The 20,343-nt window shown below is 39.1% G+C and overlaps 1 protein-coding gene across 1 annotated transcript in view; it reads right to left on the reverse strand.

Annotated features, from left to right (window-relative positions):
• The window catches only part of fam171a1 (family with sequence similarity 171 member A1), a 170,983-nt gene that overhangs the window by 37,251 nt on the left and 113,389 nt on the right, over positions 1-20,343 (reverse strand). The window contains exons 3-4 of the mRNA XM_048607863.1: positions 10,100-10,192; positions 7,630-7,788 (exon numbers count right to left, since the gene is read on the reverse strand). Of these exons, the coding sequence (XP_048463820.1) occupies positions 7,630-7,788; positions 10,100-10,192 (252 nt within the window). The remainder of the gene's footprint in view (positions 1-7,629; positions 7,789-10,099; positions 10,193-20,343) is intronic.

The following is a 20,343-nucleotide window of genomic DNA, read 5'->3' on the forward strand; positions in this document are numbered from 1 at the left end:
TCATCCAGCCCTGCACCTTATTGTCTCGGATTCTCCAGCATCTGCAGTTCCTACTATCTCCTACTATCTCATTCTGGTTATCATTCATTGTTAGCACCGATCAGGAAAACTGCTTCCGGGATTTGGGAAGCAAGTTACCCTCAATACTCAAAACATAGATAATGCATATTTATTGTTATTATTCATTTCTCTGCTTTAAATTAAGTATAAAATTCTGCTGGGTGAGGATACAGTTCACAAAATGCACAACATAAACAGGTGCAATTGCACAAATGGATTCCTCCAAGCAGCTACATTTCTCAATAACTGTTCTGTCCTGGAATGAACCATGATTGACGCACAAAACCAGCTGCACGTGATCAATGTAAACAATATACCTAAAAATTTAAAATACAATATAATGTTAACAGCTTCTAGAAGTTACCTGCAAATCACTGTTCATGAGATTAACACTCAATGAATCATGTCCTTAAATATAGTCCAATCTCCCATTTCATCTGATCGGACCAATTTTTTAAAAAAGTGTCATTGTTTCATAAAATTAGATCTACATTGCAACTAAATACAAATGCTTTATTAATGAAGAACAGTAATCAGTATTGATGAATTGAACTGCTAAATTTAACTTCTCGATCTAACAACTTTCTACAGCATGGTTCCAGAAAGGAAGATCTTAAGGCACAAGCATACAGATTAATGCAGATCGAAGCCACTCCGACTCTTAAGCCTGCTCCATTATTCCATAAGATCAAGGCTGTCCTGACTATTTCACATTCCTGCCTAGCTCTGATAAACTTGGGAATGGAAGAATGGAAGGTTACAAAGAATTCAGTCTTAAAAATATTGAAAGACTGTTTCCAACCCCCTCTGAGGAAGAGAGTTCCAGACAGCCACGACTATCTATGAGAAATGAATCCCACCTCTGTTTTTAATGAACAACCCTTTATTTTTGAATAGTGAACCCCTAATTCTAGTAAGAGAATAGCAGATAAAATTGGAAGAGAATTTACATGTGAATTCAAAATTCATAAGGTGTGTAACTGCTGTGGTTTTCAAAATAGCCAAATTACGATAACTATGTTGAGAGCTCGGATGAGAGTACTGAAAACTATATTTGCACAAATTAACGCAACTCTTTTTAAATGGGGAGAAGTAGCTCACTTGTCAATTCTGTGTGAATAGCAATACGGTAATACTGGGTTTGCAGGTAACTGATACCAAACAAGTGGAAACGGATTGGATCACAAGTTATAGTTCGATAACAATTTAGTCTTTATTATTGTGATAGATTAAAGACTTAATGTGAATCAATGAACAAGATGCACACTTTACAAGAAGCAATGCCTTGACCATATTTAATACTCAAACAACCTTAGTGAAAACAGTCTAATTAGTTCATTACTGTTTACAGAACCTTGCTGTCAGCAAATTAATTTCAGTGTTTCCTATATTACAACAGTGACTACACTTCAAAGATACTCCTTTGGATGTAAAGCAATTTGGGACATCCTGATGTTGTGAAGGATGTGATAGAACTTTAAATTCTACCAGCTACATGGACAGAGCAATTTTGATTTCAGTTTGTCTTCAGAAAAGCAAAGTCCTGCTATCGTCTGAATGAGAGAAAACCTCATTGAAACATACAAGATTCTTCAGGGACTTGACAGGGTTGATGTGGAATGGTTATCTTTCTTTGTGGGAGAGTTGAGGACCAGGGGGCATCATCTCAGAGTAGAACAGAGATGAGGAGGAATTTCTTCTCAGACAGTACTGAATCTGTTGAATTTTTTACCACAGAGGGCTGTCGAGAATAGGTCATTGAGCATATTCAACAGACAGATTTTTAATCATGAGGGAATCAAAGTTTAGTGGGAAAAGGAGGAAAGTGGAGTTGAGGATTATCAGATCAGCCATAATTTCATTGAAAGGCACAGCGTTAGTTTATTTTTGGGCATCGTCCTAATTATTTTTTAATTAATACTGGCTGGGCTAGCATTTATTGCTTATCTCTAATTGACCTCGAAAAAGTGGTGTCTTCTTGAACTCCTACAGTTCACTTAGTGTAGGTACACGAGTTCCAGGAGTTTGACCCAACAACACTGAGGGAACAGCAATTTATTTCCAAGTCAGGATGGTGAATTGCTTTGAGGGGAATCTGAAAGTGGTGGGATTCCTATACATCAACTGCCCTTGTCCTTCAAGGTGAAGTGGTCATGGGTTCGGAAGGTACTGTCTAAGGAGCCTTGGTGAATTTGGCAGTGCATTTTGTAGACAGTACAGACTGCTGCAACTGAGCTTCGGTGGTGGAGGGAGGAGATGTTTGTGGATGCAGTGCCAGTCAAACAGACTGCTTTGGCCTGGATAGTGTTATGTCTCTTGAGTGTTGTTGCAACTACGTTCATCCAGGCAAGAAGGGGGGAGTGTTTCATCTCATTGAAGAGCCTCTTCTTGTTAAGATTCACTAGTGGATGTTTGCTTACTGCTGAACTTCAAATAGGCCTTCAGACAAGGTTAAATAAAGTATAAAGTCAGAGTGATACAGCAGAGAAACAGACCCTTTGGCCCAACGTGCATGCCAACCTGGGTTCCTAAACTGAACTAGTCCCATTTGCCTGCATTTGGCCACATATCCCTCTAAACCTTTCCTATTAATGTACTTGTCCAAATGTCTTTTAAATGTTGTAATAGCACCCACCTTTACCACTTCCTCTAGCAGCTCGTTCCAGACACACACCACCTTCTGTGTGAATCAGTTGCTCTCATGTCCCTTTTAAATCATTCCCCCTCACCTATGCCTTCTACTTTTGGACTCCCTACCCTCAGAAAAAGACTTTGGCTATTCATTTCATCTATGCCCCTCATGATTTTATGAACCTCTATAAAGTCACCCCTTAAGTCACCCCTTAGCCTCCTATGCTCCAGGGAAAAAAGTCCCAACATATCCAGCCTCTCCTTATAACTCAAACCCTCATTTCAATCTATTTTGCACCCTTTCCAGTTTAATAACCTCCTTCCTAAAGCAGAATGGTCAGAATTGCACGCAATACTCCAAATGTGACCTTACCAATGTCTTGCACAGTCGAAACATGACTTCCCAACTCCTATACTCAATGCTCTGACCAATGAAGGCAAGCCTGCCAAATGCCTTCTTCACCACCCTGTCTACCTGTGACGCCACTTTCAAGGAATTATGAACCTGCACCTTAGATTTCTCTGTTCTACAATACTCCCTAGGGCCCCACCATTAACTGTGTAATTTCTGCCCTGGTTCATCTCACCAAAATGCAACACCTCACATTTATTTAAAGTAAATGCCGTCTCCTATTCCTTGGCCAACTGGCCTAGTTGACTCTTAGATAAGTTTCTTCGCTGTCCATTATACCACCAATTTTGGGGTCATCCACAAACTTACTAACCATGCTTCCTATATACTCATCCAAATTGTTTATGAAAATAACGAAAAGAGTGCACCCAGCACTGATCCTTGAGGCACACCATTGGTCATAGGTGTCCAGTCTGAACAACCACCCTCTACCACCACCCTCTGTCTCTGTATCGAGTTGGCTTGTCCTCCCTGGATCCCATGCAATCTAACCGTACTAACCATTCTACTAGGTGGGACCTTGTCGAGGGCCTCACAAATTCAAAAGCTTGAATATTTGTCCAGAGATGGAGTCAGGCATGTCAACAATGTCTTGCTATCAGCTAGTCTGCCTCTAGCATATTTCCAGGGAGCCAGCTTCTGGGGATTTGACGGGTGGCTGATCAAAGTAAAGGGAATTCACACACCGTGTGAATTTTCCAGATAACAGTCAGGATCCCCAACTTGGCTGGAGCCCATTGATTGAATGCTGGTAATCCACTGACTGTAGGCCACAGCAGTTAAAGGCACATCCTGCAAAGCAGCTGAGCATGGGAATCAGTGGGTTGTGAGATTCACAGCTGCAGTATCCTGGGAAGCGTGTTCTCCTCTGCAAGAACGGCCTAACAGTGGTGGTCACAGTATAGATTACACCATTTACAAGACTTCTGAGGCTGCCTCTATTTTGTGGCGCATTTATGGTCACCATCCTACAGCTAGCAACTCAGAGTTGCCGGCCATCCACACCCTCGGTGATCCCATTGGACCTCCCAGCCTAATTAGTTTGGCTGCCTAACTAAAGAATCTCCTCCAGGGTCCTCAAATTTAGGTGACTGCCACAATTGACCCTGGTGCTAAAATTCAATGCAATTGCGATGGATCAATGGCCATTCATTTGATGAATCATCATCCATTCGAAAGCCTTAACTGTTTCTCTCTCCAACATGCTGCCCAAATCACTGGTTCCTTCCAGCATTTCGGGTTTTTATCTCAGATTGCCAGGCTCAGCAGAATTTATCTTCTGCAGTATTTCTGATTAAGTTTATTGCTTAACATAAACAAATAGAGCAAGAACAGATAAATAAGACCATGCTTAATTCTCCAGATATTCCAATGACTTTAAGGTGTGAGGAGACAAAACCCACAAGGAGAATCATGGGCTTCCTCATGAATAAACTTGAAATTTGTTAGCTGCAAAAGATCTCCTTTGCTAAATACTTGCAGTGACAATTAGCACTATAAAAGAGAACAGTAAATCAATTAAAACATTCTAAAACAGCATTACAGTGCATGTTTGTGAATGTGTGGCATATAATAAATGGGATTGATAACATAAAGGCACAGGTTATCAAGTGGAATTAAGATGTTATGGCCATAAAAGAGACCTGGCTCAAAGAAGAACAAAATTGTTTAAATATTCCTGTTCAGGAACGAAAGAAGAAGAACTACAGTATTCATTAAGGAGGACAATGCAGTGTTGGAGAAAGAGAATATCCCAGAGGATTCATTATTAAATATTATATGTTGTCATAATGGGAGACATAAGTAACTGAAAGTAGGCTGAGATAGCGGTAGTGTAAATGGCAGAGAGGCTAAGCAAGAATGTAAACGAGAATTTTCTGCAGCAGTTCAGGAAGTGAAGAAGCGTTGATTGACCTGGTTCTTAGGAATGAGGTGGGCCCAGTAGATCAAATGACAAACGGGAAACATTTATGGGATATTGATCATCATATCATAAGGTCTCTGACAGTGGAGAAGAACAGTGAACAGGTGATATTCAAATGGTAAAATGTCAGACAGTGACCACCTCAAATTAAAAAGAATCTAACTATCGCCCTTTGACATTCAATGGCATCACCATCACTGAATCTGTCATTTTCAAAATCCTGGAGAGGCTTACTATTGAGCAAAAACTTAACTGGAACAGCTTTATAAATTCATTGGCTACAAGAGCAGGTCAGAGGTTAAGAATCCTGCTGCAGTGAGTAACTCAGGTCCTGACTTCCCAAAGTCTGTCCACAATCTAGTGTGGAGTGTGATGGAATACTCCCCAATTACCTGGATGACTGCAACTCCAATGATACTCAAGAAGCTTGACACTACCCAGGAAAAATCATCTGGCTTGATCGGCATGATATCCACAAACTCAATCCCTCCACTACCGACGTTTAGTAGTAGCAATGTGTACCGTCTACAAGATGTACTGCAGAAATTCACCAAGTGTCCTTACAAAGCACTTTCCAAACCCATGACCAATGCCATCAAGGACAAGAGTAACCGATACATGGGAACAACACCACCTGCAGGCTTTCCTCCAAGCCATTACCATGGAATAATAAAAAAGAATAAGAACAATTAACTAAGACAGAGCTGACTCCAATGGGACCAAAATGAAGCTGGCTGGGATATACTGGAGCCAAAGACTGGCGGGAAGACCTGTAGCTGAACTGTGGGCTACCTTCAAAGAAGAGATGTGTTAAGCACAGGCAAGATATAATCCCTCAAAGGACAAATACCGAGCTCCCTGGATGAAAAAGGATGAGGTATGGGATAGACTGTACTTATAGCTGACAAAGCATTGGGACCAATTGCATACAACTGAGGATACCAAAGGAAGAGGGAGTAGAAATTGCAGAGGCACTGGCCAAATTTTCATTCTTCTGTAACCTAAATGTTGTGCCACCAGACTGGAGAAATGCAAGATTTTACACTCTTATTCAAGACAGGTGGATAAGCCAGCAATCACAGAGCAGTTAGTTTCAATTTGAGAAACAATAATTCAGAACACAATTAATAGTGACATGGACAACTGTGTGCAAGGAGAGACAGCATGGGTTTCCTCAGTGATAATCATTTTTTAACAAACCTGGAGTCTTTGAAGAGGTATCAGAGAGGAGTTAATGATGGTTATGCTGTTGATTAGATGTACAAGGACTTCCAAAAGGTCTTTGATATAATGCTGCACAACAGACCTCTGAACAAAGTTAGAGCTCATGGAATCAAAGGGGTCGTAGCAGTGTAGGTACAAAATGGTTTCAGTAAAAGGAAAAAAACAATACTTGTTAGCTGGTATTTTTATGGGTTGGAGGAACACTTGTGCTGGAGTTCTCCTGGGGTTATTATTGGGACCCTTCATTTATATCCTGATTTATATTAATGATCTAGCCCTTTGTGTACAAGGGACTATTTGAAAGTTTGGGGAAGATACAAAACTTGGGAGCACTGTAAACTGTGAGGAGGATAGTGTAGAACTTCAAAGGGCCATTATGGAGTTAGTGGAGTAGGCAGAGAAGCAGCGTATGAAGTTCAATGCAGAGAAGTGAGAGATGCTACCTTTTGAAGAGAAAACATGGAGACATAGTACAAAATAAGGTTGCTATTCTAAATGGTGTGCAGGAGCAGACAGACCTGGGTATATATGGGCATAAGTCATTAAAGGTGGCAGGATGGGCAAAGAGACCTGTTAATAAAGCATATTGTGTCCTAGACTTTATTCATACAGGCATAGTGTACAAGAGCAAGGAGATGGTGCTGAACTTGTAAAGACACTAATTAGACCTCAGCTGAAGTACTGTGTACAGTTCTAGTTACCATATTTCAGGAAGGAAGTGAATGCATTGGAGACAGTGCAAAGAAGTTTTTGAAAATGGTTTCAGGAATGAGAAGCTTCAATTATGAAGATAGATTGAAGAAGTTGGCATTTGGAAAGGAGAAGAGATTTGATTGAGGTTTTCAAAATAATGAAAGAGCTGGCCAGAGCAGATGGGGAGAACTATTCCTACTCATAAACAGGATTAAGAATGAGAGGGCATAGATTTAAATTAATTTTCAAAAGAAGCAAATGGGATGTGAGAAGAAACTTTTTCACACAGTGAGTAGTTAGGGTCTGGAATGCACTGCCTGGAAGTATGATGGAGAGATTTATACCAGTAGGAGTAGCCATGTATGCTTCATGTTTGATCATCTTAGAACATTTCCCCTGAGGAGAATGATTAAATTACTGTTTCGCTCTGATCATCTTAATGACTGTTACTATTACTTTCTTTAGTGAGAAAATCAACATGAAGGTACTTTAGATTTTTAGTTACAGAGGAAATGTGACAATATTTTGTAGTCATATCAAATCATAATAGCTGTGTAAAGTAGTAAAATAGTTGGCAGTAATTGCTGCACCATTCCTGAAATGTATTTAAGAGAGCAATATGAAGAGGACTGGGTGCATTTTAACTCTGTGAAACAGTTTGCTCTGTTTGATATCTGTGCCTTACCTGTTTGATTTACATCAATTCCTTGTAGATATGGGAAATTACCTACTTCCCAAGGGGTGGTAGCTACTGTAAGAAAAGCTACCAAATTTCTATAGTTTGACTTCTTTGGCAAGTTGAGAGACCTTCTCTGGAACTGGATTCGAGGCTGAATTAGAGCACCTATGGATCAAAGCAAGTAAGGACTTATCAATCACTTCTCATAAGAAATTACCATATAAGCATTACCTTTCAACGTCAACTAATGAAACATAAAACAAACTATGAATTACTTTATTCCAGCACCCATTTTCTCATGAATCCTAGAGTAAATAAAGATAGTAATAGCACCAGTTAGATCAGTTATATCTCAAAACATCAGACGTATTCTTTGAAGGTGGGTGAGAGAAAATTCAGCTCAGATCATGGTTAAGGCAGAATTAACCCAACTAATTTTGTGGTTAGGTTTTGCATCACACCAAAAGAAGCCATAGGTTTGTAATTTTCAAGTTAGGCTCCAATGATCTAATTATAGTTTGCAGGCAAGTTGTAGCCTCATGTAGTACACCTCTCCATTTAACAAGCCCTTAGGCTGTTTTATGAACATTAGTTAAAAGATCTCTGAGAAAAGATCTGCAGCAGTTTCTTAAGGATTTAATTCTTGTTTCTCGTTACTTAAATCAGCCAGGAAGTTGGGCCATGGCTTGTTGGTGGCCCATGGTAGAGAATACCCCTTTACCATTGTATTTTAAAAGGAGGAATAAGGGGAGTAATTAAAGATGCAAGAAAGATGAAGCTGCATCAAAGTTGAACTGCATCCACTGGTAGCTATCCATCTGCAACAACAAGCAGACCAGCAGCTAGATGGTAATGATCATATGGAATTCAGGACTTCAGAGAAGCATATGCTAGTCTAAGCAAGGGAACTCAAAACATTTGCCATGAAGGTGTCAGTACCAATTGGCATAAACATTAGATGCATTCTTTCCTCAGATTCCATACACATTATGCTTTGGGGACACTATTCTCCATGCCTCATCCTATCTCTTCCTGACATACACCTTATTCTGTGCCACTCCATCTTTTAACTAACAGACAAGGGTTTCAATTTTTCACCACGCTGTATAGGTGTTTGATAACCCACTCAAAAGAGCCTTTGCAAAGAATGAAATGCATTCTAGAAATATCATCAACTCTGAAAAGACTGCAGATTGTTTTGTTCTTATGCATCACATCTGTAATTTCCCATTACTCCTCCAATGAGTTCCCACTGCTGGAAGCAATTTCACACATCCACAATGTAATATGAAGCTGACTTGACTCTGCAATTTCTACTGGACTCGGCACACTAATTCTGGACAGATATTAATAAGTCAAAAACTGACTGGAGACCCAAATATGACATTACCTTCATAAATCCAATTTATAAAATGTTGCAAAGTACCAATAACCAAAGTATACTGCAAAAATGTGGGTCTGGGTGGGATGTTCTTCGGAGAGTCAGTGCAGACATGATGGGCCGAATGGCTGCTGTCTGCACTGTAGGGATCTTATGATTCTAAATACATAGATGATCTCTCTTCCATAATTGTATATAATTGACGGGGTAGAGAAGAAGCCAATATTTATCAGACTATGTTGACAGTCTAAGAAGAAACAATGATGTGATTTCACTAAACATGTTATTTCAGAGGGACAACCACCATGAATTGAGATTTCTGTGGGTTAAAAGTAGAGGAAAGTAAGTCCTAAACTCTATGGTCATCATCAAAGCAATAGCATTCACAGTGTTGGCCTTTAAGAAAATGTCTCACAAAGGTCTGGCAATCTCTGTTACATGAATTTCAGCTTTGTGAATGTCCATTTGAATCCAGTAGAAGTCTAGAGGATTTTCAGACGTCTGACAACAATAAATGATCAAACAGGCTAAGCAACCAATCAGCTAATTCTCAGAGACTGCAAACTAAGAAGTAAAAAGCATCAAATATCCTTCACATTTAAGACATTCTCCAGACATTAAAATAAATGATTCTGACATATTTATTAGCAGCTGAAATATCAAACTTTAGAAGTGTATTAAACGTTTGCAGTTACTGGAATAGAAACAGTTGACATTATACAAACATTAAATCAGATTTCGTGGCAAGGAAGGCTCTTCACCTGTGTTTAAAAACCCAATTATGCCTCAGTGTTTAACAGCATGTGTATGGACTCTAAGTACTGTCATCAGTTTCAAAGGAGCAAAGGTAGCGAATGCTGTTCTGGAGAATGATATATATGTTTACACCATAAATTCCAGATTACAAGGATATCATTTTTTAAAAGTGCAAGAAAATAATGTTCCTTTACAAAAATATTGCACGATGTTTTTAAACATAGCTTACAAACTTAAAAAGAAATGAAAATAGGACATAGTCACTTGAAGGCAGTTTTGGTGTGAAATCTCGTCTTTTCTATTTAAGAAATGGTTTGAAATTATTCTGTCAGTACATACCCTGAAATCCAGAGACAATCTGAACGACGTCTTCATACACCATTAGTGTTGCTGACCGTTCAGGTTGGAGAAGCAAGCTCACAGATGAAAACACTGATAAAGAAATAGGTCAAAATAGATGCGTATATTAACTGAGTTCTCACGGCATTGCAAAAACTTAAAAAGTACAGAACTTTTAAAAAAAAACCCATTTTCCAAAAACTGTAATGTTACAACTTACAAACTATTTGCGCATTAATTTTAGAATGGTTATTAATTTGGATGGTAAATACATTGTTCAATCATCATACTGCAGTATGGAGGACTTCTCACACAATCTTGCAATTTACAAGTGAATGGCATGAGAGCATCATAGATGATTGGCAACTCATAATTGTGCAGATAACAATATTAGCACAGTGGCTCCAGACAAGCCCCTTTCAGGCTGTGAATTAATGTTTTCCAGTCAATTAATTTTTCATGAAACAGACTACAAGGTCATCTTTTGTAGAGTCTCTAGGCTCTTTTTGGTCTATTGGATCCCTGTAACCAACATTTTGGTAAATGCAAACCCACAAAAAGAAAGTGCAAGATTGCAATGGATTCCGGAATCTGATAATCCTCCTCCTTGTATAAAACAATTTTAAAAATATTGAGCAACTGACTTTTCTTTGAAAAAAATTCAGCATTTCAAATTAATTATTTAAAATTATATGAAAATTAATCACTCTTGGAGATTCTTTTTGAAATTTGCTTTACAATAAGTTCAGGACCAACATCCATTATTCCCTTATCCACTACTCCCAAAAATATAATTGTTTGGTCTCCTTACCCTTTAGTTTGATCACACCTTTTAGCCATTAGTGAGCATAGTTTAATCTAGATTAATTGTTGTGCATTTTTGCATTAGAAGTGACTCTTGCTAAAATTTAAAATTTTCAGCAACAGTTTTCAGGGGTGGTACTGAAATACTACTCAAGTAGTTCAGTTTAAATTAATACCATGAGTAGATATGCCAGTGTTATCGTAACTGCTTTAAATTCTGGAGGTTTCCTTTTCAAGATTACAAAACCTAGTCTTGCTTCATGGAGAAATGCTCAGAGTGTTTTAAGGTTTGTAGTGTTGTTTAAGATATAAAACTAGTGTGTCTAATAGATAACTTTCACATGTATTGTCAACAATCGATTCAACTTACTCCTTTCTCCACCTACCTTTTCAAATTCTTAAACACACAATATAAGGTTGATTATGAGAGCCAGACAGATTATAAAAGCCAGACAGAAAAACAGAGGTGGGGGGAGATCATGAAAGTGAAAACCTATGTGACAATGACAGCAAATGCCAAATTGAGAATAGAATCATGCAACTGAAAAAACACACCCACCCCCTCAACATCATTCTTTCTCAAAGGTATTCAACATCTGCTTTACCAACTTAGTTGAAACTAGGTACACCTACAATGTATAGAACATTAGGGGTAAGAATCTGTATCCTATTACACTGTGGTATTAGATGTTGCAGCACCACCCTATAATTAAGAGAAAATCTTTTAACACGCATGTGGGAGATTTACTTTAACAATAGAATACTGGCAAATAAAATATAGGAAGTAGACACAGTTGCATGATTTTCAACACCTTTTTATGATTAACTTAATATAGCCCAATGGTGATTTAAGTCCAAGTGATGCATTTTATTGCCATGCTTCAGTACGTTGATCCAGTCAGGAATTCCCAAAAGGAATTGACAGAATGAGAAAATCTGCACAGAGCTGTGATTGTACACTAGTGCAAATGGGTTGAATAGGAGGTGCAGGGGTTCAGTTCTACAGGTCTACACATTCATGAGATACTTTGCCAGAGCTTAGAATGTAAGAATACAATTATGTGCTTCTGATCATTTTGGAGGGCAGATTCCTTTACGAGGAGTTATTTTTTGCTGAGCATTACTGGAGATGGATGTTAAGGATGGTATGATAAGAATGGTGAGAGAATGTTTATTATTTTATGCAGCACTATGAACCATTATTTTATGCATTAGTAATTTTACAACATGTTTATAATCACAAGCACAATACATTATAGATGGCTAGCACTTACACCAAGTTAAATACTTTCATCAAATGCCAAGACTTCCAGGCTTGCTTACTGTGCTAGGAGCTTATTCATACCTATTCCTCATTGCTCATAAATTCACTCTTCACTGATCACAAGCTAGATCTCTTGGCAGCTGTCCACACAATCGTTTGAAAGCACAGACTCCGCGGATGCCAGTTTAGTTCAGCTAGCAGCACATTCAGTTCTTAGTCAGACACTTGCTGGTTTGAGCCACATAAACACAGATTTCCACTCATAATCTGAAGTGATGTCAAAGGTGCCATCTTCCAGACAATAAACTAATGACTTGCCACCTGATTCTGTGACTCATGTGGGCATAAAGAAAGTTCTACAGCCTTATTTGAAGGCGAAAAAGGTTTGCCTGATAACAAATTTTCACCTTTAGGGCCTCTGGTGGACAGCTTGTTAAGAATGTGACACCATCTTCTAAAATTTTGATCTAATGCTTTTAACTCAGCTTTAGAAAGAAAATCATGACTATTACTAGCACAATGGGAAAGGCTAATGACATTTGCAAATTCTGCAAATCAGTGAGTACCCACTGTTAAAGCAAAATGAAGAAAGAACTCAAAAAATCTAGCTCCCTGTCAAATCTTCAGGCACCAAGTGTTTCACAGCTATTACTTTTGAAACGTAATAGTATGTAGTTAAATAATAGTAATAAAAGTAATCTGTTATGGTCGATATTTAACAGGAAATAAAAGCAGTATCAGTAGCAAGATGGGCTTTGAAAAGTACTAATCTTCTTCCTTTCACCATCTCCATAAGAAAACAGTAATATTTCTAGGGAGCCAACAGAAGTACATCAGTTAGCTGGTCAGCAAGATCATTTTGAAGAACTAATCAAATCTGCTGATCTCCTCGTTCCAGCTGCTCCGAATCAGTCTGTAATTCCTGTTGCCAGGCCAGTAAAAGACAAATGTAAACTGGTCAAAAACACCCTCCCAAAGCTAACAATTGTTACAGAGGTGAACAACAAAGCCAACTTAAACCAATTACCAATAATCCTGTTAACAGCCAGTACCTCAGCGATCTCAGCAAAGCTGCCAACTTAAAACTCAGTCCTGCACTATGTCTGTGTTGACATTCCCACATCAGCACAATAACTGCTTTTCCTTGGATTACAATACACATTTTCCAAGTTCTTTCAGATTTTGTTTTATTCTAAACCACCAACTTGCTCCCCCAAAACGTGCACTGCTTCAAATTTTGTTAATAGTTACCAGTGAGTTAATATTTTGATAAAAATCAAAAGAACTGTGGATGGTGTAAATCAGAGACAGAAACAGAAATTGTTGGAAAAGCTCAGCAGCTCTGCCAGCGTCTGTGGAGAGAAATCAGAGTTAACATTTTGGATCGTGTTCTGAAGAAGGGTCACTCAACCCAAAACGTTAACTGATTTCTCTCGACAGTTAATATTTTGGTGCCTGAAATTCAGCACACAATTAAACTGAAAGCATGCTTCTTTTGGCTTTAGACATTTTTTTTCTTCATTCACAGGATGAGGGTGTCGCTGGCTAGGCAGCGGTTATTGCCCATCCCTAATTGCCCAGAGGGCAGTTAAGAGTCAACCACATTGCTGTAGGTCTGCAGTCACATGTAGGCCAGACCAGGTAAGGATAGCGGTTTCCCTCCCTAAAGGACATTAGTGAACCAGATGGTTTCTTCCCGACAATCAGCAATGCATTCACGGTCATCATTAGACTCTGAATTCCAGATATTTATTCAAGTTCCACCATCTGGTTCGAACCTGGGTCAACCAGAACATTATCTGAGTCTCCAGATCAACAGTCCAGCGATAACACCACTAGGCCATTGCCTCCCCATGCAATGCAAAAAGACAGATAATTAGTGTTTGCATTTTCACAACCAGAACTTCTTGAGGGTCTAATTAAATACCGTTTAAGCATTTGATGCTTAAGTGTTCACGATAATAAAGATGGAACAAGTATTTTACCAATTCACTTACATTTGTAATCGTGGTACACTTTGGCTCTTGAAACAAGCAAGTTAAATGACTGATGAAAATGACAGTATTCTTGCAGTTAATTCAAGATTCCTATATCACACATAAATATAGGAACAGATTTAAACCATTTATCTTGAGCTTGCTACACCATTCAGTGATGATCTGTGACCTGACCTCATATACCCAGCTTTATCCCATATCTCATAATAGCAAGAGGTAACAAAAACTCACAGACTTCGGTTTCAAAATTATCAATTGATATCATATTGATTATAATTTACTGAAGAGATTTCCAAACCTCTACCATCTTTTGCTAATGAGTTGTTTTCTAACATTACTCCAGAAAAGCTCTTTTTCTAATTTCTAAAGTACTAAACTTCACAACCAGTGGAAATGCTTTTCTCCGTCTATTTAAGTTACTCTGATTAAGAGCTTAAAAATGCTGACATTAATCTTGCAAACTACAAGGAATTCAATCATACTTTGTGCAATTTGTCCTCATAATTTTTGGAGTTCTGGTATTGGTTTGGAAAATGCAAGCTACAAATCCAAAACCAATATATCCTCTTCAAGGCTTGCCTTGTAATACTTTCATTACTTAATGAGTCATCAAATCAAAATAGTGTAGAGCTGTAGTGTAATTTCTAACTCTTTGTACTTTTATTCCTCTCGCTATACAGAAAAATAACAGCATTCCACTACAGTAATGATTACACTTCATGGCCTATAGCATTCTTTGGGATATCCTGTATAATGTAAGTTTTTTTATTCTTTACTTATAAATGTCTTAACATCAGAGGGTTGGTGTTAACAGTTGAACTTACTTATAACTTGACAAGAGCAATGGAATTAGACCAAAGTAACTTTGGGAATTAGTGAATGAGCATCCTGTGCAGTAAAAGGTTTTGGAATTCAATCTCCTTTCCTATTACTCTGTTTCCTTTATTTTTCTCTCTCTCGCTGATCAATTGGGTGAATGAACAAAAAAGTCAAGTTTTCTTTTCAATTTCTAACAGTATCTGAGCTAATTCTAGCTGTGAGACCTTAGAAGGTAAACCTGAAATTAATTCCAAAAGTGTCAAAATCACTTTCAACATCACCTCCTCGCTTGATACTGCTTTAATTTCTATCTTCAATTTATCTGCTAACTCTCTCAATTTAACCTTATTCAAAAGGTGTTGCTGAACAAAGAGACCTTGAAGAACAGGTTCATAGTTCCTTGAAATTGGAGTCGCAGGTAGACAGGATAGTGAAGAAGGTGTTTGGTATGCTTACCTTCATTGGTCAGTGCATTGAGTATAGGAGTTGGGCGGTCATGTTGCGGATGTACGGGACATTGATTAGGCCACTTTTGGAATACCGTGTGCAATTCTGGTCTCCCTGCTGCAGGAAGGATGTTGTGAAACTTGAGAGGATTCAGAAAAGATTTACAAGAATGTTGCCGGGGTTGGAGGGGCTGAATAGGCTGGGGGTACTTGCCCTGGAGTGTCAGAGGTTGAGAGGTGACCTTATAGAGGTTTATAAAATCATGAGGGACGTGGATTGGGTAAATATTCAAGGTCTTTTCCCCAGGAAAGGGGAGTCCAAAACTAGAGGGCATTGGTTTAAGGGGAGAAGGGAAAGATTTAAAATGGACCTAAGTTGCAACTTTATCACGCAGAGGGTGGTGCATGTATGGAATAAGCTGCCAGAGGAAGTGGTGTAGGCTAGTACAATTACAACGTCTAAAAGGCATCTGGATGGGTATATGAATAGGAAGGGTTTACAGGGATATGGACCAAATACTGGTAAATGGCACCAGATGTATTTAGGATGTCTGGTCAGCATGGACACGTTGGACCGAAGGGTCAATTTTCCATGCTGTACATCTCTATGACTCTATAATCCACTGTTATGTCTTCTATTCCCAGAAAACTCTTAGCAACATTCAAAGTCAACTTGAAAATCCAATCCACACAGTAAATCTCACCACAACATTCCTGTGTTATGTTCTGCATTTAATGTGCTCATTTGCTTAGGTGAGACATAGATCCCTCTTAAATTACTTCAAATGCTGTTCAACAGCCCTACCTGTTATGACCCCAGCTGAAGGCACAATTGAACAAGATAGATCACAGAATGAATGCTAGCCTGATTGAACTTTATTTTAGTCAATGTTTAAGGAGCCTCATAGTGCCAGGGACCTGGGTTCAATTTCACCCTCGGACGACTCTCTGTATGGAGTTTGCACATTCTCCCTGTGTCTGTGTGGGTTTTCTCTGGGTGCTCCAGTTTCCTCCCACAGTCCAAAGATGTGCAGGCTAGGTAGATTGGCCATGGTAATGTAGGGATACGGGGATGGGGTGGGTCTGGGTGTGATGCACTTCAGGGGGTCAGTGTAGACTTGATGGGCCAAACAGCCTGCTTCCCCACTGCAGGGATCATTTGAATATGGTGGTTATTCACGGAAACATAGTCACTTGAGGATGCAGAATTTCTTTATCAACAGAACAGTAGTTTATTACACAAAACGCAAAAACAGAACAATCCAACAACGAGTAGCACAATATTACAACCTAAATCTGCAACATCACTTTAAGAATAGTACAGCACAGGAATGGCTTCTTTGGCCCACCAAGCCTGCGCCGACATAATGTCTTTCTAAACCAAAAACCTTTTGCCTCTACATGGCCTGTGTCCCTTTATTCTCTGCCTATTCATATATCTGTCAAGATACATCTTAAATATTGCTATTGGATACCTCTCCACTACTTCCTCTGGCACTGCATTTCACTCACTTACCACCTTCTGTATAAAAGATCCTGCTTCACATATTTCCTTTAAATTTTTCCCCTTTTATCTTAAACCTATGTCCCCTAATAATTAACATTTCCACTCTGGAAAAAGTCTCCAACTATCCATTCCTCTCATAATTTTGTAAACTTCAATCAGGTCATCCTTCAACATTCAAGTAAGAACAAACCAAATTTGTCTAATCTCTCCTCAGAGCTAATACCCTCCAAACCACGCAACATCTTGTATCCGTTCCTAAGCCTCCACATCCTTCTGGTAGTGTGGTGACCAGAACTGTACATAAAATATTCCAAATGTGGCCTCATTAAAGTTATAAATAGCTGCAACATGACTTGCCATACTCTGTGCCCTGACCAATGAAGGTGAATATGCCATATGCCTTCTTGACCACCTTATCTACTTGTGTTGCCACTATCAGGGAATTGTGGCTCTGTATGCCTAGATTCCTCTGGATGTTGCTGTTACTAACTGATTTACAGTAATCAAATCCAGAGAACTATACTTCTATATCTAATCATTAAGTTCAACTTAACTGATTATTATTAGTCTGTATCCTGGGAATTTTAGAGCTTAGACGTTCTCAGATTCCAATAACTTGCAGATTTGAACCAAACACACTTAGTCTAGAAGCTGAACAAAATTTTTCTACTTAGGTAACTTATTCCCTTATTGGCTGCAAAAAAACCTTGTCTAGAAAAAAGGCTTCACTTCCTTCTGACTTCAGTTAGGTCTTCTCTGAACTGTCATAAAAAGTTTCAAATCTCTGTTTTTTCTAAACCAAAAAGTCAATTCTTGATTCTAAACTGAAAACAAGCTAGTACCTTCAATCTTTACTCCACTTGTTGTAAATGATACCATTTTAAAAAAAATCCATTAACACTCCAAGGGCTCTCTTTTCCCAAACACATTAGGCCAGAGACTTCCAAATTATTTTATGAAAAGTCCCTTCAACAAAAGTAACAAACATCCACAGGCCACTTCTTAAAAATCTAAAATCCTACACCTTTCATGACATTACATGTGCAGTTTCTTCAGGCACTCAGAATTCTGAATTGTAGAAGGTATACTCACTAGTAGTCCTGTGCTACATTTTAAATAAATTCTAACTAGCTTGAAACAAAATAAAACTTATACTGGCACACAAACATAGTTACCAGAAGAATGGAGTAGCAAAGAACTGAATCCAGTATCTGTTGCAACTCTCATGAAACTGTTCCACAGATTAAAGCACAGCATGCAATACCATACAGCAAAACAAAGGCAGCACAGGCATGTATCCTGAGGCAGAAATTAAAAAAAAAGCTCTTCTGTTTACTGAAGTTAATCTCATTTTTATTTATATTTTCCTTCACATTACAATTCTTAGTTATCAAAAAACAAAAGGTTGAACAGAACTAAATCAATATAAATTCAAGGTCAGGTTCAAGCTACAAAGGACATGGGTGAATTAAATGTTATGCTTCCTGCCAAACTCATTAGCAACTGCCTGTTCTTGTGCCAAACTTGCTACAGCTTGTACTCTAATTACAAATATTTAAATAAGAGATTGAGGGTACAAAATTGCTGTATGTTCTCTTTTGCTGAGACTATGTAATCACACCTTCCAAAAAGAGAGAAAGGGAAGTTGTACTTGAAATGTCTGGACGGAGTGTAAATCCCCCCAAAAATGCTACACTTTCCTGACAGTGATAGATATGACTGATAAAAAAAAAACTGGTTGTACAATTTATTTTGTTCAAGAAATTTGAAGCAGAAACTTTCATTTACAGAATTAGTTTTCCAACATATTCCATTAGCTCTTTAAGCAGAAGAATTAAAAATGGAAAACTAGTATGGATTTTTTTTGCCAGTCACTCTAACATATGACTGGATTTTCCCACTTGCAGCTGAAGTCTGGTGGTGTGGAGGTTGTGTGGCATCAGTTTGTCCTGGGCCGGGATGCATTTTCTCCCACTTTTCACCTCATTCATTATGCAACTGTGATGTTAGGCACATTTCATAGGGAGTCGTCTGGCCAGGCAGGTGCTTGCCACTGGCGAGACTTTCTGATTTACACGCTTCTGGTGTCATATTTAAACCCTAGCTGCATACCATTCTAGATACAGTAAGCCAGGGATTGCACTCCAAACTACACTGTCTAATCCTGAATATGTCACAGAAGAAAGATAACTTAGCTCCGTCCTAGGGAGGCAAGGGTCTGGAGGTGCTGGTCAATGAGATGGTGGGCAGAAGGGCAAGCTCTCTTACCTGCAGACTTCCAACTGCCAACACCATGCCAGCTTGCACACAAGCAGTATCATGTGTCAGAGCGGTAACCCCAGTGAAAAGGGATATCCAACAATGCAGAAGGAAGATCGATGACCTTCTGCATTCTGCAAGACTAAGTTCCACCATCATCTCTCTGCCACCTCATATTCTCAAAGCCAGCACCCACTCTAACTCTGCCACTGCATGCATATCTTACCAAGGCTCATAGACTACAACTCTCTGTATTGCATGCACCACTCATGGGTTCACACCCATCTCACACTCTCAAGCTACTGACACTTCCGTTCCTCTGTGCTTCCTAAACAATCATCTTTCCACCTCTCCTGCTCATGCATCACCACTGACTGCTTGTCAATCCACTTCCATCGACTCAGTCCCTCACTTTGTTTCACTGCAGGAGAAACCAGACCATAACTGGGCCAAGATGTCCAAGACTGGAGGGGTTTTATGTGTCTGTCTGTGGCAAATGTCAGGCCCCTTGCTCATTTTAAGGAGAAAATAACACATCTGGTTACAGAAGAGAATGGCTATCCCCATTGTGCAAGGAGACTTCAATGGGCAGACGGTAGGCACCACTGTGCTATGCTGCTCTCCCATTGCCATCATTGCCAACTCATTCTTCATCTGCAGAAGCTTTTGTGCATATGAAAGAACAAATTCTCTCTTGGTTCCCAGGCTGGACTAGTAGCAATCAGTAAACCCCCACAAAGAGGCCAACACCAGTAATAAAAAAAGAACTGTGGATGCTGTAAATCAGGAAAAACAAAGTTGCTGGAAAATCTCAGCAGGTCTGGCAGCCTCTGTGAAGGAAAAAACAGAGGTAACGTTTCAGGTCTGGTTACCCTTCCTCAGAACACCCAACACCAATAGTGCTTAGCTCTATCTGCTCCTCTGAGGAAAATGTCAGTAAACTCTCAGAGGATAAACTGGCAATGCATTCATGTGCACCCTCCAAGTTCAGAGACTTTCACTCATTGGGTATTCTTTCTAGATTTGACTCGAACAGAACCTGGTGCCTGCGTCCCTGATATGTCTCCACAGATAGATAAGGAAGAAACTCCCCATGTCACTGGCACTCAGAGGACTGCCAGAGACTGGGCACTTGCACAGACCCAGAC

This window comes from Rhincodon typus, chromosome 2 (assembly GCF_021869965.1).
Source record: "Rhincodon typus isolate 14 chromosome 2, sRhiTyp1.1, whole genome shotgun sequence".
In the NCBI taxonomy this organism is placed as follows: Eukaryota; Metazoa; Chordata; class Chondrichthyes; order Orectolobiformes; family Rhincodontidae; genus Rhincodon; species Rhincodon typus.